This window comes from Lithobates pipiens, unplaced genomic scaffold (genome assembly GCF_037356315.1).
Source record: "Lithobates pipiens isolate NorthernLeopardFrog02 unplaced genomic scaffold, aLitPip1_a1.2 Scaffold_16, whole genome shotgun sequence".
Taxonomy (NCBI): Eukaryota; Metazoa; Chordata; class Amphibia; order Anura; family Ranidae; genus Lithobates; species Lithobates pipiens.
In genome coordinates, this window is record NW_027507748.1 from 543,106,850 (window position 1) to 543,131,847 (window position 24,998).

A 24,998-nucleotide genomic window follows, 5' to 3' on the forward strand; every position below is an offset into this window, starting at 1 on the left:
TCTGAACAAATTAATGGGGTGGGAACATATGATTGCAAATGATCACTGTCAATGTCTAAAAATAATGTTCACTTTATAGCTTATTACGCATATATGTGGAAAGTTTGACTGGGTTGGCAAAATAAATGTAATACAGATTATATATAATATATATATGTGTATAAATATTATATAATTCATATATATATTATATATTTTAGTGTATTTAGTATAGATAAAAAATATATCTATACTTACCAGAGTCATCAACAACAGGTAAAGCAGATACACGGCGCTGAACAAAAATACCCAGAGCAACATAGACAGGAGTGTTGGGATGCACCATAGCGATGTTATCGTATGTTCCAATCTTCAGCTGCTCTAGTGTTTGAGTCACAAAAGCTGGCTTTTCCAGTTCAGACATCTGGAAACACAGAGAAAAGTGAAAAATCCTGAAGCCCGAAAGAGGGAAGCAGCAGCCATAGATAGAAGGAGACTCACAAAAAGTTTAAGAAACTTGAGAATCCTCTTGTGCGTTAATATGTACAGTGTATTTCCGGAGTCTGGAGCAATAACTGGCAGACGATGAATGCGATTTTTAATCAGAGACGAAACAGCATCAAATAGGCTGAGGGGCAAAAAAAACATTAGTTGAATATTGTAAGAATTCCTAAGATGGGCAAGTATTAAGCGTGACCCATACACACCTGGCACTGGGTGATATGCTGACCAAAGGCTTGAAAGAGTCTTGTAAATACACTTCTAAAAAAAAGTAAATAATTTAACAAGGTTTAGATCTCAGTTACCTTCAACTATCTTATTATTTGTTCTACCCTTATTTTTCACACAAGAAATGGCAGATATTTAACTTGTAGTTTGATAACATACCTCTCCAAGTCTCTATCTTATGTTCCTCCAGCTCATAAATTTGCACCTGATAACACACAGGGAGCAAAGTAACACTTCAGTAAGCCATCAGAAGTTAAGTTTATCATAAACTGCTCCTACTAGTCACTGAGCATCAATGAGAAAGACAGAAATAAAGCTTTTTTTTTTTCATGTTATAGAACTAAAAAGGAATAGATGTTTATTGCTAGGGCATATGCAATTTAAAGGTTAAAGCGGAGGTCCACCCTAATTACCAGTACTAGGTCTATGTGATCCCCCCTTCCCTAATCGCTAGGTAACCCCCTTACCTTTCTGCTGTCTTCTTCTTATTTTAAATTTTCTGCCTCTGGAGATTGCGGAAAGGGGCGGAGCCGATCCGGAAATGGGCGGGGCTTCAGCGGCAGGTCACTTCTTCCTGTCTGCCACTCCTGGGATCGTTTTTTTTCCCCAGGAGTCTGTGCGGCGCCCAGGCTGAGTTGTTGTGTTCGCTCGAGCGGATTGATCTGCGCATGCGCGAGATCGCAGCTCATAGGGGCGGTGCATGATGGGAGTTTAGAGGACTGTGCCCCGGAAGACAATGCCTGTGGGCTTCACATGCCCATAGGCAAAATGGAAAACGCCCAGAGATGTTTTCCTAGGCAGTTTTGAAGAATGAAAAAGACTTGGAAGAGAATCGGACAGCACATAGGAGGTATGTGAAATATTTAGTAAACTTAATTTAAAACATTATTGCGGGAAAAAAAAAAAAAAAAACGGCGGTGGAACCCCGCTTTAACTCCAGGCATGGCATATTATACAGTTACATTTGTCCAGCTTGGACAAATGTAATCATGTATATGACAAACCTGCTTGGTAATGTCAGAAACCACTGAAGAAGACACTATTACTCTAATGATCTCCACTGGCCCATGCTGAATGGCTGCTCTGATGCACTGTGAACACAGGAGGTCAGCCGCCAATCAGAGAACGCTTTGCATTTTCAGAATGGTTGCAAAGTGATTCTGACTGAGGTGGAGTGGCAGGGTGGTGACATTGCATTCATTCAGAAGATGGAAGGCGTTGCCTAAATGGTGCCTGTAATGTATTCACAAGACACCAGGCTGGCCACTCAGCAAAGGACCCAAGAACAAGTGGAGATCACTGAAGTAGCGGTGTCTACTTCAGTGATTTCCAGCTTCCAGCAGCATTGGCCAGGTAGGTTATATTCATAGTTACACTGGTCAAAGCTGGACAATTATAAAATGCTGATGCCTACATTTTTTTTTTAGGAGAGGATGATTTTTTTTTTTTTTTGTTTCAGGATGCATTCTCTTGCACTGTCAGTGACATGAACTTGGGTACATACCAGATATAGATATATATTTTTCAAACCAAAGAATTCTCTAAAAGTGGAGAAAGTGAAGTAGTTGTCCACAATAAGCAGATGCTTATGCGTGGGTGTGGGGAGCACTCAGGCAGCTTCTCCTTGTGACAGCACTGTCACGTGGGGGTGAATTGAATGCTGCTTTATATCCAGGTATTTACATTCTTCCTGGTAAGAACAAACAAAAGATTCCTCTTAATACAGCGCTAGGGGGTAATGGCTACAAACCACTTGAGGCATACCGCAGAAAAGTCATAAAAATGTCTTTGCCGCGGTCTGTGATAAAAAGATTTATTGTAAAATCAAAGTCAAAGGATTACAAGAATGGAAAGGGTTAAAATATGTCTGCCAGACAATTAATGTTAAACATCATGCTTGATATTGAACCTCAATCCTACCAAAACCTCAGCAGACTGACTCAGGCATATCAAGGCCGGTGTTGGGGGCCACCAAAAGGTGTGTAGGCACCAGATGTCGCATGAGCATCCACCTAATGGAAGAGATGAAAGACCACTGGTTGAACCCATAAGGGTCAGTGTAGGGAGAGGCCCCCAATGAACAGGACATAAGACTCCAAACCGACTGATGGTACAGCTGGTGTAGTCGGGTGGCGCGCTGGATGTGACGTCACCAACACAAAGCGAAGAACTGACTCACCACAGCCAGGCTGGGGATGGAACGCAGATGCGGTGGTAGAGAAGATGGAAAGCTGTCAGCAGTCAAAACAATGCGTTTTGGGAATCATGTGACTTGGACAGCCTGGAAAGTTTAAATAGAAGCTACGGGGGGGGGGGGGGGGGGGGGGCATGGAAATTAGGTCTTAAAAAGGCACAAAACATTATTTTGGCTCCCGCAGCATAAAGCGCCATAATTATATCTTTTGTACAGATTACCATCTTAAACAAGGCAGACAATAACTAATAATCAAACTTAAACTTAAAAATTAAGACACAAATATAAAAACATAATTTACAGTCAACTCCAAACTTGTGACCTGTAAAGGCTTTTAAAGCAAAGCCTATAGACAATTTTGTATACTGAAGTTCGGTGTTATTTCACAGGTCAAAGCAATTTTAAAGCTCGACATGTTTGATGACTTGGCACAACTTCATCTTTTATATTTTCTTTAAAAAATGGGTAATATAATAGGTTTGTGAGGACTAAAATTATCTTTAGTATATTTTTTTACCAAAAACATGCGCATGATAGACTGTTGGACATTAGTGGAGTGACAAACAATTGGAACTACCACCATCTTATTCTCCATGGGTCTCCGTTTTTAGAAAATATATATTTTTTAACTAATCTTCACCCTAAGTGCTCATGCACACAGACGTTTTAAAAAACTGGCTGCAAAGCTAGCTCCGACGCCTGGAAAAATTGTCGTTAAAAATGCGATTTTTACCGCGTTTTGCATTGGCGTTTTTGCGCGTTTTTTAGCGTTAAGTAGCGTTTTTAAAGAAACACATCTCTTGGCTATAGCACTCAGAAAACAAAGAAAATATGTCGCGCGCTTGTGCGCGTTTTCCCGCGATCCGCGTTTTTACAGCTCTAGCACCGTGCCACGGAACGCACTGGTCCTGGGTTTTTTTTACAGCTTAAAAACACCTATGCCATTTGCAGCTCAAAAACGCCTAGGTGGGCATGAAGCCATAGACTAACATGGACAGGCGTTTTTAAGCTGCAAAAAACGCTCAAAAAAGCGGCTGTAAAAACGTCTGTGTGCATGAGGCCTAAAATGTGCATTTTAACATGACCAAAAAAAAAAATAAGAAATAAGGCCTCATGCACACGGACGTTTTTACAGCCGCTTTTTTTAGCTTTTTTTGCAGCTTAAAAACGGCTGTCCATGTTAGTCTATGGCTTCATGCCCACCTAGGCGTTTTTGAGCTGCGAATGGCATAGGCGTTTTTAAGCTGTAAAAAAAACCCAGGACCAGTGCGTTCCGTGGCGTGGAGCTAGAGCTGTAAAAACGCGAATCGCGGGAAAACGTGCACAAACACGCAAAAACGCGCATAAACGCGCAACATATTTTCTTTGTTTTCTGAGTGCTAAAGCCAAGAGATGTGTTTCTTTAAAAACGCTACTTAACGCTAAAAAACGCGCAAAAACGCCAATGCAAAACACAGTAAAAATCGCGTTTTTAACTACGATTTTTCCAGGCGTCGGAGCTAGCTTTGCAGCCAGTTTTTTAAAACGTCCGTGTGCATGAGCACTAAATGTCTCTGGCAGCAAACGCGTTACTGTTAACCTGTCCCTCCAGAGATGCCATGGTCCCTGTCAGGGTGAAGGGACCATTCCCCGGGAACAACTGCTTGCGACTTAAGTAGTCTGCCTGCCAGTTCTCTACCCCTGGAATGCAGATTGCCCAAATGCACGGCACATGTTTTTCTGCCCAGGTTAGGATATGGTTTACCTCTCCCTGGGCTGTCTGACTTATGGTGTCCCCTCGGTGATTGATATAAGCCTCTGCTGTGGCATTGTCGGATTGAATCCTGACAGGAGAATTCTGTAACCTGAATGTCCAGGCCCTTAGGGCTAGACGCGCTGCCTGAATTTCTAGAATGTTGATGGGCAAGGTATTGGTATCGGTTCTGGACCATTTCCCTTGGACAGACGCTTCTTCCAGGACTGCTCCCCAACCTGAAAGGCTGGCATCTGTTGTTACCACCTTCCAGGTAACCGGTAATGATAAATGATTTCCCCTTCTGCAGATTCTCAGATATCCTTCACCAACTGAGGCTCTGGCGCATTTTTGGCAACAAACGCATTGGAAAATCTAGTGCCTGAATCTTCTTGTTCCAGGTCGATAGGATACTGTTTTTCAGCAGTCTCGAATGAAACTGAGCATAGGGAACAGCTTCGAATGAAGCCACCATCTTCCCCAACAACCTCATACAAAGGCAAATGGAAGGACCCTTCTTTGCCCTGACCCCTTGGACCAGCTCCTTTATGGTGCTAATCTTTGCCTGGGGTAAAAATACTTTCTTCTGGGTTGCATCTATGACCAGACCCAAGTACTCTAATGTTCTTACTGGATTTAAAGAAGATTTCTCTAGGTTGATGACCCAACCTAGGTATTCCAGGTAGTTTACTGTGGTGACCACGCTTTGGTCCAAGCGGAAAGCCGACCGGTCTATTAAGAGCAGGTCGTCCAGGTATGCTATTATTGTTATACCCTGAGTCCTTAATCTGGCCAGAGGAAGGGCCAGAAGTTTTGTAAACACCCGAGTTGCAGTAGCTAGATCGAAAGGCAAGGCTACAAACTGAAAATTAAGTCCTTCTACTTCGAAACGCAGATACTTCTGGTGAGCGGGGAAAATAGGTACATGCAGGTATGCATCCTTGATGTCGATTGATGCCAGCAGCTCTCCCCCTTGTAGGATGGAGACTACTGATCGGATTGATTCCATGCAAAAAGAGAGAATCTTCACGAACCGGTTTAGATCTTTCAGATCTAGAATGGGTCTGAAATCCCCATTTGGTTTTTGTACCGTGAAAAGGTTTGAATGTGGGGACATTCCTAGGAGAAAAAAAAAACCCTTTGCCGTGACTTTACCTGGAGCCTGGGCCAGCTTGTACACAGAGTGAGACTGACAAGCATGGAACAGCCCCCAGTGGTGACTATAGGCATGACAACATTTACTTAAAGGAGAAAACCCACAAGAATTATAAAAATTCTTTAGGAATCTCCCTTACCTTATCCAGCTGCAGGGTACACCTAAGACATGGCCGAAAAAACTGAGGTACTCCCGGTAAGGAGAGGGGTTATATGGGGAATTGAACTTTCTGTTTAGGGTGTGCCAGTGTCCATCACCTGAAGGTGCCATATAACCCATACCATTATTACTGTGGCTCTGTGTCCCATGAGGTACAAAAAAGAAATATGGAATCAGATATTTCTGACCTTCTTCTGGAGGTGCTAGTTGCAGCAATGACTGGTGCTCCACCACCACCCACCATCCCCTCCCTCGGTTGGTTTGTTTGGTTATGCACACCCCCCCCCCCCCCCCCCACTAGATCATCAGCCCACCAGCCCCGCACTTACCCCCATCTAGGTCACGGGCAGCGCTTCCTCCTTGACAGCTTCACTCTGCGTCTCATCCTCCTCTGCATCACGGTGGCTTCCCCTGCATCTTCGCCTCCTCAGCAGCCAATACGATCACTTCTCCTCTCGGCCAATCAGATCTCAGAACTTGCTTCCTGATTGGCCGGGTGAAGAATCAGGAAGACAATAGGGAATATTAATTTGCTATTGTCACTCAACTCGGTGGGCTCGGGCGCAGAGCCCACCCTTTTTTGAAGCCAATTAGAGCCTCTAAAGAAAAAAACCCCACTGGAATCCATGCGTCTGGCACTCTGCATGCAGTTTAGGGGCCGGACGCATGAATTAGGGTGGCCGCGCCCCTGATGGATGGGCTGCTATTGGCTAGTTGTGTAGTCTAATGGTTTAAATACTTTGATTCCCTGACTTGGAACAAGCACATAACCACTGAAGTCAGAATATCTAACCTGTGTGTCTGTTTCAGGTCAGTAACTCAGAAAGTATCATAGCGTTTACATTAGAATGACTAAAGCCACTAGCATTTTCATGTTACCCTTGAAATCTCGCTCAGTACAGTGTTCCTTTAAATTAATATCTATGGGGAAAGCATGGGAAAAAAAAACTTACCATAGAAGATTTGTAGTATCGATGAAGAATATTAATGAAGTCTGTGATGGTAAGCATGCCTTCAAAGGGAAGGAAAATAAGGTGTGAGATTAAAGTTTGGATTTCTTAAATAATTATTTTCAAGCATCTTTGTGTCCTACCTACAAAACTCTGCTTCTTGCTGTCCCACAAAGGTGCGGCTCTCACACCATTACTGACTAAAGCAAAGAAGGCTTTCTTTACCTGAAAATCAATGTATAGTTAAAAAGGTGCCTAAAAGCAGAAATATTACTAGTACAGATAAATGGTTCATTTGTTTGCTTACCTGAAGAGATGTATCAAATACTACAAGTTTTGAGCTGATGGGGACAAGGTCATAGCATTTGTGATTCTTCATAAACCTTGTGTAAACTTCACTGTCCAATTCTGAGAAAGAAGACAGAAATAATGGAAGGCTAAACAATAAAACCATGACTGATGAATAAGTATGGACCAAATATTGTCAAAATATCCTTTACCTTCTACTGGGGACCCGCATTTTCCTTCTACATTGGGTTCAATCACAACAGTTCCCTGAAACATAGAATGATATTAAAGTGTTGATTTCAGTTACTAAGAAGCTGGTTTGTGACACCTTTTATTTCTCCATTCCTGCAGGGAAAGCTTGCAGACAGAAATAAAAGCCTGACAGATTGTACCCCCTTCCACTCAGTGACCAAAAGGCAGAAGGTTTTTTTCCCTTAATGCATTAAGGGAGAAAACCTTCTGGGTGCAGCCCCCCCTTACACTTACCTGAGCCCCAACTTGTTCCAGAGATGTAGATGAGAGCAGCATCTCTCCTGGTTTAATTTCCTCCTAATTGGCTCTCACAACAGTGGGAGCCACTGGCTCGTGCTGCTGTCAATCACAACCAATGAGTCAATGGGGAGAAAGCAGAGGGTGGGGCCAAGCCTTGCTGTTTGTTTGAATAGACAATGTCCATTCACAGGAGCGTGGCTCGGGAGCGAGCCTGCTTGAATTCCCCCATAGCAAGAGCCTTGCTATTGGAGGCACTCGGTGGGGTAGGAGGAGCCAGGAGCGCTGGCAGAGGACCTAAAAAGAAGATCAGGTGGGCTCTGTGCAAGACTATTGCACAGAGCAGATAAGTATAACAAGTTTAATTTGTTCCCCCTAATTACAACCCTTACAATCACTTTAAGGTATAGCTGTTTTGAAAAATTAAACAACTGCCATTTGTGACTTTCTTACAAAATGACTACATTCCTTACTCTGGATTCAGTACATCTGACAGCCAGGCATGAAACAAACACAGGTATGTGTATAGTTAAAGGCCAATTAAAGCTTTCCAATTTTTTTTTATCTCTTAAAAAAGAAGTATGGGAATTTTCTTTTTTTCAGAATCATACTTACCTAGGTGGATCTGTCCCCCACCGTCTCTAAGGCTGAGAACTGAGCGATCGCTTGGTTCTCACAGCTCCCTGAGCAGAAAGCTGCTAACTGTCAGTCACCCCTGTCTGCTCTACCTCCCCCCCCCCCATGCTCACCAGAGTGCTCTGCTGTGGAGGGGGCGGGAGAAGCTGGCTCAGGCTCTCCACGAGCCTCGACTGGCTTCTGTGACGTCAGCCGACAGCAGCCTCCAGCCCGCTGTCTACTGTGAAAGGGTCACAGGAGTGCATAACGAACTGCACTCTGTGATCCACAGGAGAAGTACAGCCATACAAGCTTTTTTCTGTACTTCTTTAATAAATCATAACATGCAGGAGTAAAGGGGTATGATCGGTATTAGAAAATGCCTTCAATAGTAGCATGTGGAGCACGAGGTGGAGAACTTTGTCTAATCACAGAATGCTTTGCATTCATTCAGCAAATGCAAAGATTTCTCTGAATGTTTTTTATGCTGAGGGTCTGATATCAGGCTGGCCACTTACCATGGGACCCAGAAGCAATGGGGTTCCTTGGAGTGACAGTGTCTAATTCACTTGTTTCCAGGTTCCAGGGGAATTGGCCAGGGATGGTATATACACAGTTACATTGGTTTAAGCTGAAACAACGTAACTATGTAAAAAAATATATTATGTCTGGAATTTTTCTTTAATTTCCAAATATTTCTGAAAAAAAAAAAAAATCACCTTGAGGTATTTTCTTGGTTAAAAAAAAAAAAAAGGAATTAAACCATTTTGGGTTTGCTGCTAACTTTCTAACAGAAAGAAAGAAAAAATAAAAAGATTTTCAAACTTGTTAGTCCTTTCCCTTTTCTCGTAAAAAATTCAGTGGTTAATAAATATCACAAAAAAAAAAAAACTGTCTAAAAATAAATTATATAAAGTGTATTTGGGTTCAGTGGCACATGATTCACTGTCAAACTATTTCAGCACTGAAAACAAAAAATTGGCTTGAAAAGGAAGGAAGTGTAATACGCTGATAATAATGAAGTGGTTACAGACATTTTTATCTCTATTAAAGCCGCCTTCCCCTCAAAAAAATTAAGTCAGCAGCTACACATACTGCTGACTTTTAATATTAGGATACTTACCTGTGATTGAGTCCAGTGAAGTTGGAATCGCAGCCCATGTTTCCATCGGCTGTAGGGCACTTCTGCCACCATTGCCGCTAAGGGAGCCCGGCCATGAAGCTGTGCTCTCCTACTGGCCCGACAGTAGGGGAAGGGGGAAGGAGGGGGCTGGACTTCTGATGTACCTCGCTGTGGCAAGGTCAGACAGAAATGGGGTGCCAAGTGTGGCACTGGAGGGGGGGGGGGTTTGGGGGAAAGAGGGAGACAGATAAGCGGAAGTTCCACTTTTGGCCCTCTTTGGGTGTGACGTAGAGGTGGTAACAGAAGCAGCAAGAGGAGACTATTAAACCTTCACATCAATGCATTTTCACAGTAATGTGGAAGTAAATACAATTATACACAACATACCAACTCACCACTCCCAAACCAAAAAGTGTCATTTATTTCCCTTACGATTTTTAGTATGATTGACAGCATTTTGGCCTCAGACATTGCACACAATGAATAATTTATTTTGTCAGTAGCTCTTATACTTATGTTTTTTGCCAACAAATGCTCTGATTTTTTTTCTACAGTCCTACATCAACTCTTGTCCCGGGAAACATATTCCATTTTGTCTGGATTACTGAAGCCATCTGCCAATTAATCCTTTGGCTTCTTATCTCTTCTTTATAGTCTATTTTTTACTTAGCTGCAGGAAGTGTATTCCACATTTTCAACCAAATATACAATTATGTGTTACTATTTCCACAGCAAACCTAAAAACAATAAAAAAAAAAAAATTTTTGGGCTAGCTGTTGGCACCCTACATTGCTTTTATTTCTATTTTTATTCTATTTCTTTGTGATCACCAAGTCATTATTTACTTTTTGACTTTTAATAAATTACCGTTTTATACCGTCTGACCCGCACCATGTGGAGCTCTTTTTTCTTCTTTTTTCCTTTTTCCTTTTCGGTCTAAACCCCCAACATCTTTCACTCCATTTTGGGGTGACTCGAGTATTGGTGTGTACTGGGCCACGTCCGAGCTGAATTAGAAACCATCCTGATGTTCCACCTGTGAAACACATCGTTGGGCATACAGTCGTTTGGAGTTTCCTCACCAGTTCGACGGACTCTCATCGATCCACCCCTTGGTCCTAGATCGAGACCTTAAGCCTTACTGACTCAACCGTCATACAACCGTGTGAGTCCAACAGAGTCGGTAAGAAGTATTTATCCACATTTTCTTAAAGTTTACAGACAAGCTGATTTACATGGACATATTCGTTTAGTAAGATTCCTCTCTCACTTCGAAACGGCTTAACCATCCACGTACCAGCTACACTACGGAAGCCTATATCCATTTCAAATGAACTTTATTTTATTTAAATGTTTTTTTTCTATATGACCACCCTTTCGAGTACATGTTGAATACATTTACCACCACAGAAGCGCTACACCATTTTTGTCTTTCTTTAATAAAAAAAAATACTCTATGTTTTACTCTTTTCATTGTTTTTTGGAGCAGACATACACAGGACCCTAAAGGCAGCTTGTATTGTTCAGCTTAAGCCTCGTACACACTAATAATTTTTTTTTAACCCAGCAGGGCTGAACAAAAAAAAAAAAAAAAAAAACCTGACAGCTCAGGAGAAGCCACTGTACTAACTATCCAAAGTTAGTACAGCGATCTCCCCTACTGCGCTATTGTGTTCTGATAAGGAGATGCCCCCCTCCCCCCCCACCAGAACACCCCGGTCAGCCATTGGCAGACCTTTTTCAGTCATGCCCTGAGCAGCCAGCTTTTGTTGGACCAACTCCAGTACACATGGGCTAAATGTCGGCCAGTTTATATTGAACCGGCCAATGATGCCCAAAATGTTGTGTACTAGGCTTTACAGTGTGTAATTAGGAACCAATTAGTTCAAGTGCATTACAATGGAGTGTACCACCCAAACCTCGAGATAATCAACCCTTTGTTAGGACAACAATGGGCACAACATGGATTACAACGGACAATGTAGATCTGCCAGCACAGTACAGACAGGGTTAATTATTATAACCATAACGCCCCAGCCTCTGCTTAATCCCTTAACACCGCCTACCAGCAGCCTTTTAAGTGAATTTTAACCACCTGCCGGCTGCTGCACGCTGATATACATCGGCACAATGGCAAATAGGTGTACCTGTACATCCCCTTTAATTGGCAGGGCTAACCGACACGCGCATGTTCAGTGTACAGCGTGACCGTGCCCGCAGGACCCACAGACTCAATGTAAACAAGGCATTTCCCTGTTCTGCCTTGTGACATGACAGAGATCACTGCTCCCTGTCATCGGGATGCGGCAGGAAGGGGCACCTCTTCCACTTCCCATAAAAGTGATCCTGTGGTTTAAAGAAAAACAGTGTCCCCCCCCCCCCCCAATCCATGCCAAGCTATTTAAGTCTGGTATGGATTTGGAGAGGAAATCCCACACCAAAAAAAAAAAATAATAATAAAAAAATTAAAAAAAAAAAAAACACGGCATCAACTACACCAAAATCCATACCAGGCCCTTATCTGAGCATGCAGCCCATACCAGGCCACATGCCCTCAACATGAAGGTTGGGTCCTTTGGGGTGGGGGGGCTCTGTGTCAGATGCTGATTCCCATTGTTGTGCCAGCTCTGTTCTCATAAAGCCATAGAGCATGGCCGTCGGGTGACATCACCATGAGACTCCGCCCTTTGTGGTGCCACGTGACATCGCACGGGGTGGAGTCTTGTGGTGACGTCACCAGGTGGCCACGCCCCATGGCTATATAGGAAACTGTCAGACATCGGAGATGACACGACAACGGGAGGCAGCAAAGGAGGAGGACCAGTTCGGCGGTGGAGAACACAGCAGCTGAGGGAGAAGACTGGAGGAAGAACACACCACTGGGAGGGAGAAGACTGCAGGAAGAACACACCACTGAAGGAAGAAGACACGTTGGAGCTCCAATGGGGGAACATTATTTTTTAAAAGGACTTTTTTTGGGGGGGGACTTGGTGTTTCCCCTGAAAATCCATACCAGACTGAAGGGGGACCCCATGCCATTTTTTATATTTTAACGTGGAGGTCCCCTTCAAGATCCTCAGAACACAAGTTGCCTGCCAAATGTCAGATCATGATGACTTGGATGGGACTTCCATTCAAATCAATGAGCTGAAAGTCGGATCAGTTAACCAGTTGCCGACCGCCGCACGCCGATGTACGTCGGTACAATGGCACGGGCAGGCATAAGGACATACATGTACGTCCCTTGCCTCCCGCGGGTCGGGGGCCCGATCGGGCCCCCGCCCGGTGCCTGCGGCGGTCGGTATTCGTACGGGAGCGATCCCGGACGAGGGGACGGCCATTCATTCATGGCCACCCCCTCGCGATCGCTCCCGACGAATAGAAATCCCCGGTGACATCACTTCCTCTCCTGTAATGTAAACACAGGAGAGGAAGTGATGTATTCTCTCCTCCGTGTCGGTATTTTTCGTTCCGACACGGAGGAGAGCGGATCAGTAAGTTGCACCAACACTCTACACACACAGTAGAACATGCCAGGCACACTCACACCCCCCCCTTTACCCCCCGATCACCCCCCCAATTACCCCTGCCCCCCAGTCACAGTGACACCAATGTCATTTTTTTTTTTTTTTTTTTTTTTTTTTGCATTGGTGTCATTTGTGACTGTAATAACTGTTAGGGCAGTTAGAGTTAGCCCCCTTTAGTTCTAATGTACCCCCCTAACCCCCCCAATAAAGGTTTAACCCCGTGATCACCCCCCGTCGCCAGTGTCACTAAGGCTGGGTTCACATTGCAGCGGTTTATGAGAACGAATGTGATTCGCACCGCACTGCAGTGCAAATCACATCCGATCTCTGTGCGATTCGAGTTCAGCCATTCGCCGCACCCGCCGCACCCGCCGCAAATTCGCACGGGACCCTTTTTTTGGCCCGCAGCAGAATCGGATCGCATGGGTGTTCACACCATGCGATCCGAGTTTGCAGATCGCACTGCGATATGCGAACTGATCTGGGGGTGTCAGTAACATTTCACTGACACTCCCAGCAGTTCGCATAGGGCAGTGTGAACTGCTGCCGGGAGGCATGCGATGCGGGAACCCGCCGCGGATTCGCGGCGTTTCCGCATCGCTCCAGTGTGAACCCAGCCTAATAAGCGATCATTTTTCTGATCGCCGTATTAGTGTCACAGGTGACGCTAGTTAGGCAGGTAGGTATTTAGGTTCGCCGCAGCTTTTTATAGCGCCAGGGACCCCCATATACTACCGCATAAAGCCCCCTGATTGCCCCCTAGTTAACCCTTTCACCAGTGATCACCATATAACTGTTACAGGTGACGCTGGTTGGTTAGTTATTTTTTTATAGTTTCAGGGCACCCGCCATTTATTACCTAATAAAGGTTTAACCCCCTGATCACCCGGCGGGTGTCATTTGTGACTAATAACTGTTAGGGCAGTTAGGGTTAGCCCCCTTTAGTTCTAAGGTACCCCCCTAACCCCCCCAATAAAGGTTTAACCCCGTGATCACCCCCCGTCGCCAGTGTCACTAAGGCTGGGTTCACATTGCAGCGGTTTATGAGAACGGATGTGATTCGCACCGCACTGCAAATCACATCCGATCTCTGTGCGATTCGAGTTCAGCCATTCGCCGCACCCGCCGCAAATTCGCACGGACCCTTTTTTTGGCCCGCAGCAGAATCGGATCGTATGGGTGTTCACACCATGCGATCCGAGTTTGCAGATCGCACTGCGATATGCGAACTGATCTGGGGGTGTCAGTAACATTTCACTGACACTCCCAGCAGTTCGCATAGGGCAGTGTGAACTGCCGCCGGGAGGCATGCGATGCGGGAACCCGCCGCGCATTCGTGGCGTTCCCGCATCGCTCCAGTGTGAACCCAGCCTAATAAGCGATCGTTTTTCTGATCGCTGTATTAGTGTCACAGGTGACGCTAGTTAGGCAGGTAGGTATTTAGGTTCGCTGCAGCTTTTTATAGCGCCAGGGACCCCCATATACTACCGCATAAAGCCCCCTAATTGCCCCCTAGTTAACCCTTTCACCAGTGATCACCATATAACTGTTACAGGTGACGCTGGTTGGTTAGTTATTTTTTTATAGTTTCAGGGCACCCGCCATTTATTACCTAGTCTCACTAGTGTACCCCTAAATTTAGGGGTGTCTACTTTCCAAAATGGGGTCATTTGGGGGGGGTTTGTGCCATCTTGGCATTTTATGGCCTTCAAAACTGTAACGCCCTTAGAAAGCCTGAAGGCGGTGCTTGGTTTTCGGGGCCCCGTACGCGGCTAGGCTCCCAAAAAGTCCCACATATGTGGTATCCCCATACTCAGGAGAAGCAGCAGAATTTATTTTGGGGTGTCATTTCACATATGCCCATGGCATGCGTGAGCAATATATCATTTAGTGACAACTTTGTGAAAAAAAAAAAAAAAAAAAAAAAGTTTGTAATTTTCCCGCAACTTGTGGCAAAATATAAAATATTCCATGGACTCAACATGCCTCTCAGCAAATAGCTTGGGGTGTCTACTTTCTAAAATGGGGTCATTTGTGGGGGTTTTGTGCCATCTTGGCATTTTATGGCCTTCAAAACTGTAATAGGTAGTGAGAAGTGAACTCAAAAATTTACGCCCTTAGAAAGCCTGAAGGCGGTGCTTGGTTTTCGGGGCCCCGTACGCGGCTAGGCTCCCAAAAAGTCCCACATATGTGGTATCCTCGTACTCAGGAGAAGCAGCAGAATTTATTTTGGGGTGTCATTTCACATATGCCCATGGCATGCATGAGCAATATATCATTTAGTGACAACTTTGTTAAAAAAAAAAAAAAAAAAAAAAAGTTTGTAATTTTCCCGCAACTTGTGGCAAAATATAAAATATTCCATGAACTCAACATGCCTCTCAGCAAATAGCTTGGGGTGTCTACTTTCTAAAATGGGGTCATTTGTGGGGGTTTTGTGCCATCTTGGCATTTTATGGCCTTCAAAACTGTAATAGTTAGTGAGAAGTGAACTCAAAAATTTACGCCCTTAGAAAGCCTGAAGGCGGTGCTTGGTTTTCGGGGCCCCGTACGCGGCTAGGCTCCCAAAAAGTCCCACATATGTGGTATCCCCATACTCAGGAGAAGCAGCAGAATTTATTTTGGGGTGTCATTTCACATACGCCCATAGCATGTGTGAGCAATATATCATTTAGTGACAACTTTGTGTAAAAAAAAAAAAAAATTTTTTTTTTTGTCATTATTCAATCGCTTGAGGCAAAAAAATAAAATATTCAATGGGCTCAACATGCCTCTTATCAATTTCCTTAGGGGGTCTACTTTCCAAAATGGGGTCATTTGGGGGGGTTTTGTACTGCCCTGCCATTTTAGCACCTCAAGAAATGAGATAGGCAGTCGTAAACTAAAAGCTGCGTAAATTCCAGAAAACGTACCTTAGTTTGTAGATGTGACAACTTTTGCGCAAACCAATAAATATACAATTATTGACTTTTTTTTTACCAAAGACATGTGGCTGAATACATTTTGGCCTAAATGTATGACTAAAATTGAGTTTATTGGATTTTTCTAATAACAAAAAGTAGAAAATATCATTTTTTTTCAAAATTTGCGGTCTTTTTACGTTTATATCGCAAAAAATAAAAATCGCAGAGGCAATCAAATACCATCAAAAGAAAGCTCTATTTGTGGGAAGAAAAGGACGCAAATTTTGTTTGGGTACAACATTGCATGACCGCGCAATTACCAGTTAAAGCAGCGCAGTGCCAAAGTGTAAAAAGACCTCTGGTCATTTACCAGCAAAATGGTCCGGTCTGAAAGTGGTTAAGACAGCTCTCAGAGAAGCATTCATTTTTGACACATCAATAAAAAACAAAACAAAAAACAAAAAACAAAAAAACACTTGACGTGGCTTAAAGCGGAGGTTCACACAAAAATTGAAACCCTTCTTTCTGTCCCCCCCCCATCACATCTGACACATTTCAGGGGGGAGGGGGGTGCAGATACCTGTCTAAGACAGGTATTTGCACCCATTCTGGGCATAGACTCCCGTGGGAATCTACGCCTCTTTCCGTCCCCCCGTGCTGTCTGCTGGGCCACACACAGGTCCCAGAGACAGCAGAGACCATTCGGATTGCGCAGCGTGACTAGTGTACGTGCAGTAGGGAACCGGGAAGTGAAGCCGCAAGGCTTCATTTCCTGATTCACTTACCAAAGATGGCAGAGGCAGCATCCGAGGACTGAGGGACAGTTCAGCCTCGGGTGCCGACATCGCGGGCACCCTGGACAGGTAAGTGTCCTTATTTTAAAAGTCAACAGATGCAGTATTTGTAGCTGCTGACTTTTTTAAAAAAAAAATTTTGCGGGACCTCCGCTTTAACGCTGTGTCGTTAATCCATGCCAAAAGTTTTTACAGCTGTAACGCTGGCTTTTTTTTTTGCAGCTTGAAAATGCCTATACCACAAACAGCTCCTAAATGTCTATATGTATTTGAACACATAGAATAATATGCAGGCGAGTTTAAGCTTTTTTTTTTTTAAAAAAAGAAAAAGTCTGATGCTGGTAAAAGTGTCTGTAAAAACACCCTGTGTGCATGAGGCCTAAAACTCACCCTTCTTGCAGATGCATATATCTGTTATGTGATGAGCAAGAGGTTAACATCACATTTAAAAAGGGAAAGCCAAGTGTGATTTTTCAGCAAAAAAAGGAAAGCTATGCTATGTGAATGGGAACATGTAACAAATATAACATAGGGATTATCCCAAGTTAGCTGCAACTGTTTAAATAGTGATAGATATATTGTCAAACAGAAACGAATAGTACTGTTCCCGCTAGGGACCTGGGGACTCAAGGTCCACAGCATACAAGGAACCTGCAAGTGTGAAAACATGCCAAAGTATTGGTGTGCCTACTGATGTATCTGTAAGGGCCGGTTCACACAGGGGGCGACACGAGGCGACACGACTTGCCGTGCCGCGATCTGACAAGTCGCCCCCGTTCTGTACAATGGAACCGTTCTAAGAGGAGCGACTCGAGTCGCTCCGTCTTAGAAAAAAGGTTCCTGTACTACTTTTGGGCAACCTCGGGGCGACTTGCATTGACTTCTATACAGAAGTCATTTGCAAGTCGCCGCTGAGGTCGCGGCGAGGCAAGTCGTGTCGCCTCGCATCGCCCCCAGTGTGAACCGGCCCTAAAAACAAAACAAAAAAAACACCTCATGTAGTGAACGAGTAGTGGATACTTGGAACAGACTTCCAGCAGAAACAGAGTTAAACATAGAGCTAAACTCAGAAAAAAACAAGGTTAAAAAAAAGACAAAAAAGGACCCAAAATAACCCAAACAAAAAAGAGACTCTAAAGCCTCGTACACACTGTATGATTGTTGGACAACCGAACGTCTGATTTTTGTCAAAAGGGCGTGCCAGGATCTTGTCTTGCATACCAACGTTATACAAATTGTTGTGCCACAAAGTGACGTACTACGGGGAATTTCAGCTCTTGAGCGCCACCCTTTGGGCCCCTTCTGCTAATTTCCTGTTTGGTGAGCATTGATTGTGAGCATGTTTGTTTGTACTTTCGACTTGTGTGTAACGGTTTTGTGTACTGACCATCCAAAAATCTGACTTGGAACTGTCGTTTACTAGCCAGTCATTTGTTGACCGAAAATTGGAAAACAATTGTTGAAAAAAAGCGTACTAACGGTAAGAACTTCGGACAACAGCCTGTGAAACAACAATCCCCTTCTGGTTTTCTTACCGTGTGTACGAGGCTTAAGGGCCACTTTGACATCACTATTCAATTTTTCTTTAAAAAAACTTTTATTGTCTGACAATAAAAATGTCAAACACAATTAGTAATGACCTATGGATTTAGCAGGTTAGAGCTTATCATCCACCCTGCATAGTTCAGTTGACTAAGCTACATACAAATCAGAGACTAAAGATTAAAGGCCATAAAAGAGTAAAGTTCAGAGGTTCCTAAAATGGAGACACAAATGTAAATTAATTTAAACATGCTTAGTATTTTTATGGCACTGCTTTTCTATGTTTCTTTAAACCTTAAAGTGGTTGTAAACCTCAGACATGAAATATGAACAAAACATATCTCTCTATAGTGCATACTTGTCTCAATCCAGAGCGCTAAGTGTCATTTCTGTCTGCTGCCTTATTTCTCTAACACAAGCATGCATCACGTCTGACAAGTTTTCCTGACACCAAGAGAAAAATGGTGTCTGTGATTGACAACCTCAGCTCTGTACTTGTGTGCTATGTGAAAGGGGGGGGGCGTCCCTTACTTTCAATCAGCTCTCAGAGCTCTCCGCCCCCGGCTTTTCACAGATGAGTGATCCTGTGTTAATTCTGCACATTGAAGGAGGATATGCTTGGTCCGTGTATCATCCAATTACTTTACTGGGTATATCTGAGGGTTTACAACCACTTTAGATTGTTTAGCCATAAAAGGGTAAAATAAAAATGGGGTCCATGCACACTAGGCTTAAAAAAAACAAAAAAACAAAAAATGCTGCTTCTACAGGAGTTTTGTGTTTTTTTTTCCCTGTTTGTAGAAGCAGCTCAATGTTATTCTACTTGACTATGTACATTAGGACAATAAGGCCCCTTTCACACTGGGGAGTTTTTCAGGTGCTACAGTGATAAAAAATAGCGCCTGTAAAAATCTGGCCCCTTTCACTCCAGTGTGAAAGCCAAAGTCCTGTTAGCCGCATCTTTGGAGCGGTGCATTCACCGCTCCTACCCATTGAAATCAATGAGGCAGCGCGGTTATACCGCCAGCAAAGCGCCGCTGCAGCAGTGCTTTGTGTGCGGTTTTAACCCTTTTCCGGCCGCTAGTGGGGGTTAAAAACGCCCTGCTAGCGGCTGAATACTGCCACAAAAACCGATGGTAAAGCGCCGCTTCACCACAGACGCCGCTCCTGCCCCCAGTATGTTTAGAGGCATGTTTCAAGAGATGAATTTAGAGCCAGAAAAGTTTTAAGTTTACATTGATTATAGTGAAAAATTTGCAGAGGGGAATATTTTTGAAAAGACGCTTATAAAAGCAAATGCCCATAAAACTACCTTAAAGAGGAAGTAAACCCTGATGGGTTTACTTCCTCTTTCATTCCCTGCAAAGGCAAAGCATAATGGACTACTATGCATCGCATAGTAGCCCATTATGTGTCACTTACCTGACACAGGAGCCAGCAAAGTCATTGCTGTCCCCTGTAGTCCGGCGCATCCATCTTCTCGGTGGGTCTCGCAGCTCCGCCGCTGTCATTCGGCGAAGCCGCGATGGCGTCACTCCCGCGCATGCGCACAGGAGCCGAGACGCACGGCATCTTCGTTATCGAGAATGCCACGCTCAGTGCGCCTGCGCACCGCTGTCTACGGCGCATGCGCTGTAGACAGCGGTGCCCGTCTTCGGGCAAATATCTCCTAAACCGTATAGGTTTGGGAGATATTTCTTGGACCTACAGGTAAGCCTTAATCTAGGCTTACCTGTAGGTCAAAGTGGTTTGTAAGGGTTTACAACCACTTTAAACTCTTGTACAATATGAGCTACTGTATTTTTTATGTAGTTTTTCTGACAGAGTGTGCATGAACTCTTAGAAATGACCTAAAGGTTAGCAGGATAGAGGTTATGAACCAACCTACACCGATCAGTCCACTAAGTTACATAAAAGTCAGGCTAATTATTGGTTCAGGGATTGATTAATAACAATCTTAAAGTGTTACTAAACCCACAACAGTAAAATCAGCCTGTATATCCATGCTTGTTATTCTCACTGTGGAACTTAAGGGGTTAATCCTCTGCATCTGTGTAAAAAAAAAAAAAAGGCTGTTTTATCCTATATGCACAGATCCTCCCCTCCTGCACTGTCTATCTGGGGAAAGCCAGGTAATACAGGCAGCCAACAGAGTAGCTACAGAGTAGCCAACCTACACATGCTCAGTTGTGTCTTTTATGCTGGAAAGAATATTTACTTGTTCTCGGAGCTAGCCAGGTCACATGATATTGGCATTAAACATGTGGGCGTGTATACAGGCTGAAGTGGAAATCTCCTTCTACCTGAACTCTCAGTACTCTCAGTGATAAACTGTGCAGTTTATCACTGACCGTGGTATATACAGATCATCCAAAAAGGTATATAGTGGCAGATGAACTATTTTCATAGGTTTAGTAACACTTTAAATTACATATGCATTATGCGCAATAAATATACACTAAGGCTGGTCTTGCATAGTGTGACAGACCTAGCCAGGACAGAGGCTTTTGGAGAGGACTGAATGCTAGCCTCTCGGCTTGCGATTATGGGCCCTGGCATTTGGAGGAATGGTGCTCTTTGTAAGCTGTATGCCTTGGTACCATTAAGGTGGTGTTACTTTAGATTCGGGTCCATGTCCCCCAAGACACACAGACTCCGGGAACACTGTATATGCCCAAAGACTATTTTTGGTTGTTAATTTTGAACAATACATGATCATTGAAAGAGCTGATCACATTGACTTCCAGAGATGGACTGTCTGGTCACCTACACTGCCTTAAGTGCTGTATTAATTGACATGTTAATTATCTAATTGTCTTTTAACCACTTTCAGACCGGACCATTTTGCTGGTAAATGACCAGAGGTCTTTTTACACTTTGGCACTGCGCTGCTTTAACTGGTAATTGCGCGGTCATGCAATGTTGTACCCAAACAAAATTTGCGTCCTTTTCTTCCCACAAATAGAGCTTTCTTTTGATGGTATTTGATTGCCTCTGCGATTTTTATTTTTTGCGATATAAACGTAAAAAGACCGCAAATTTTGAAAAAAAATGATATTTTCTACTTTTTGTTATTAGAAAAATCCAATAAACTCAATTTTAGTCATACATTTAGGCCAAAATGTATTCAGCCACATGTCTTTGGTAAAAAAAAAGTCAATAATTGTATATTTATTGGTTTGCGCAAAAGTTGTCACATCTACAAACTAAGGTACGTTTTCTGCAATTTACGCAGCTTTTAGTTTACGACTGCCTATCTCATTTCTTGAGGTGCTAAAATGGCAGGGCAGTACAAAACCCCCCCAAATGACCCCATTTTGGAAAGTAGACCCCCTAAGGAAATTGATAAGAGGCATGTTGAGCCCATTGAATATTTTATTTTTTTGCCTCAAGCGATTGAATAATGACAAAAAAAAAAATTTTTTTTTTTTTTTACACAAAGTTGTCACTAAATGATATATTGCTCACACATGCTATGGGCGTATGTGAAATAACACCCCAAAATAAATTCTGCTGCTTCTCCTGAGTACGGGGATACCACATATGTGGGACTTTTTGGGAGCCTAGCCGCGTACGGGGCCCCGAAAACCAAGCACCGCCTTCAGGCTTTCTAAGGGCGTACATTTTTGAGTTCACTTCTCACTACCTATTACAGTTTTGAAGGCCATAAAATGCCAAGATGGCACAAAACCCCCACAAATGACCCCATTTTAGAAAGTAGACACCCCAAGCTATTTGCTGAGAGGCATGTTGAGTTCATGGAATATTTTATATTTTGCCACAAGTTGCGGGAAAATTACAAACTTTTTTTTTTTTTTTTTTTTTTTCACAAAGTTGTCACTAAATGATATATTGCTCACACATGCCATGGGCATATGTGAAATGACACCCCAAAATAAATTCTGCTGCTTCTCCTGAGTACGGGGATACCACATATGTGGGACTTTTTGGGAGCCTAGCCGCGTACGGGGCCCCGAAAACCAAGCACCGCCTTCAGGCTTTCTAAGGGCGTAAATTTTTGAGTTCACTTCTCACTACCTATTACAGTTTTGAAGGCCATAAAATGCCAAGATGGCACAAAACCCCCACAAATGACCCCATTTTAGAAAGTAGACACCCCAAGCTATTTGCTGAGAGGCATGTTGAGTCCATGGAATATTTTATATTTTGCCACAAGTTGCGGGAAAATTACAAACTTTTTTTTTTTTTTTTTTTTTCACAAAGTTGTCACTAAATGATATATTGCTCACGCATGCCATGGGCATATGTGAAATGACACCCCAAAATAAATTCTGCTGCTTCTCCTGAGTACGGGGATACCACATATGTGGGACTTTTTGGGAGCCTAGCCGCGTACGGGGCCCCGAAAACCAAGCACCGCCTTCAGGCTTTCTAAGGGCGTTACAGTTTTGAAGGCCATAAAATGCCAAGATGGCACAAACCCCCCCCAAATGACCCCATTTTGGAAAGTAGACACCCCTAAATTTAGGGGTACACTAGTGAGACTAGGTAATAAATGGCGGGTGCCCTGAAACTATAAAAAAATAACTAACCAACCAGCGTCACCTGTAACAGTTATATGGTGATCACTGGTGAAAGGGTTAACTAGGGGGCAATCAGGGGGCTTTATGCGGTAGTATATGGGGGTCCCTGGCGCTATAAAAAGCTGCGGCGAACCTAAATACCTACCTGCCTAACTAGCGTCACCTGTGACACTAATACAGCGATCAGAAAAACGATCGCTTATTAGGCTGGGTTCACACTGGAGCGATGCGGGAACGCCACGAATGCGCGGCGGGTTCCCGCATCGCATGCCTCCCGGCGGCAGTTCACACTGCCCTATGCGAACTGCTGGGAGTGTCAGTGAAATGTTACTGACACCCCCAGATCAGTTCGCATATCGCAGTGCGATCTGCAAACTCGGATCGCATGGTGTGAACACCCATGCGATCCGATTCTGCTGCGGGCCAAAAAAAGGGTCCCGTGCGAATTTGCGGCGGGTGCGGCGGGTGTGGCGGGTGCGGCGAATGGCTGAACTCGAATCGCACAGAGATCGGATGTGATTTGCACTGCAGTGCGGTGCGAATCACATCCGTTCTCATAAACCACTGCAATGTGAACCCAGCCTTAGTGACACTGGCGACGGGGGGTGATCACGGGGTTAAACCTTTATTGGGGGGGTTAGGGGGGTACCTTAGAACTAAAGGGGGCTAACCCTAACTGCCCTAACAGTTATTAGTCACAAATGACACCCGCCGGGTGATCAGGGGGTTAAACCTTTATTAGGTAATAAATGGCGGGTGCCCTGAAACTATAAAAAATAACTAACCAACCAGCGTCACCTGTAACAGTTATATGGTGATCACTGGTGAAAGGGTTAACTAGGGGGCAATCAGGGGGCTTTATGCGGTAGTATATGGGGGTCCCTGGCGCTATAAAAAGCTGCGGCGAACCTAAATACCTACCTGCCTAACTAGCGTCACCTGTGACACTAATACGGCGATCAGAAAAATGATCGCTTATTAGGCTGGGTTCACACTGGAGCGATGCGGAAACGCCGCAAATCCGCGGCGGGTTCCCGCATCGCATGCCTCCCGGCGGCAGTTCACACTGCCCTATGCGAACTGCTGGGAGTGTCAGTGAAATGTTACTGACACCCCCAGATCAGTTCGCATATCGCAGTGCGATCTGCAAACTCGGATCGCATGGTGTGAACACCCATGCGATCCGATTCTGCTGCGGGCCAAAAAAAGGGTCCCGTGCGAATTTGCGGTGGGTGCGGCGGGTGTGGCGGGTGCGGCGAATGGCTGAACTCGAATCGCACAGAGATCGGATGTGATTTGCACTGCAGTGCGGTGCGAATCACATTCGTTCTCATAAACCGCTGCAATGTGAACCCAGCCTTAGTGACACTGGCGACGGGGGGTGATCACGGGGTTAAACCTTTATTGGGGGGGTTAGGGGGGTACATTAGAACTAAAGGGGGCTAACTCTAACTGCCCTAACAGTTATTACAGTCACAAATGACACCAATGCAAAAAAAAAAAAAAAAAATGACATTGGTGTCACTGTGACTGGGGGGCAGGGGTAATTGGGGGGGTGATCGGGGGGTAAAGGGGGGGTGTGAGTGTTCCTGGCATGTTCTACTGTGTGTGTAGAGTGTTGGTGCAACTCACCGATCCGCTCTCCTCCGTGTCGGAACGAAAAATACCGACACGGAGGAGAGAATACATCACTTCCTCTCCTGTGTTTACATTACAGGAGAGGAAGTGATGTCACGGGGGATTCCTATTCGTCGGGAGCGATCGCGAGGGGGTGGCCATGAACGAATGGCCGTCCCCTCGTCCGGGATCGCTCCCGCACGAATACCGACCGCCGCAGGCACCGGGCGGGGGCCCGATCGGGCCCCCGACCCGCGGGAGGCAAGGGACGTACATGTACGCCAATATGCCTGCCCGTGCCATGCTATCGACGTACATCGTCGTGCGGCGGTCGGCAACTGGTTAAGTTGTTACTGGGGGGGGGGGGGGGGGGGGCAGCCCTACCTCATTATCTAACCACTTGTGTTAAACGTGTGTAAAAAAAAAAAAAAAAGCTGTATTCTGTCCAATAAATCATGCAAGATTCTACAAGCTATTTTTGGCTAGACAGCTATAATAATATATCTCTCAGATGGTCAGACTGGAGGAAGCGGTATTATTGACGGAAGCACTCAGTGGAGTGTGGGATAGAATCCGTCACACATAGGACACACCACAATGTTCCACAGCATTCCTTTAGTTTGATAGCTTGTCCCACCTGAGCCCTCAAATCTCCTT

General features: G+C 44.4%; 1 protein-coding gene across 1 annotated transcript in view; it reads right to left on the reverse strand.

Annotated features, from left to right (window-relative positions):
* PRKAG1 (protein kinase AMP-activated non-catalytic subunit gamma 1) overlaps positions 1–24,998 on the reverse strand; it is a 69,791-nt gene that overhangs the window by 25,813 nt on the left and 18,980 nt on the right. Inside the window, exons 2-9 of the mRNA XM_077483333.1 lie at positions 7,400–7,454; positions 7,207–7,307; positions 7,043–7,124; positions 6,903–6,961; positions 868–913; positions 687–741; positions 481–607; positions 238–403 (exon numbers count right to left, since the gene is read on the reverse strand). Of these exons, the coding sequence (XP_077339459.1) occupies positions 238–403; positions 481–607; positions 687–741; positions 868–913; positions 6,903–6,961; positions 7,043–7,124; positions 7,207–7,307; positions 7,400–7,454 (691 nt within the window). The remainder of the gene's footprint in view (positions 1–237; positions 404–480; positions 608–686; positions 742–867; positions 914–6,902; positions 6,962–7,042; positions 7,125–7,206; positions 7,308–7,399; positions 7,455–24,998) is intronic.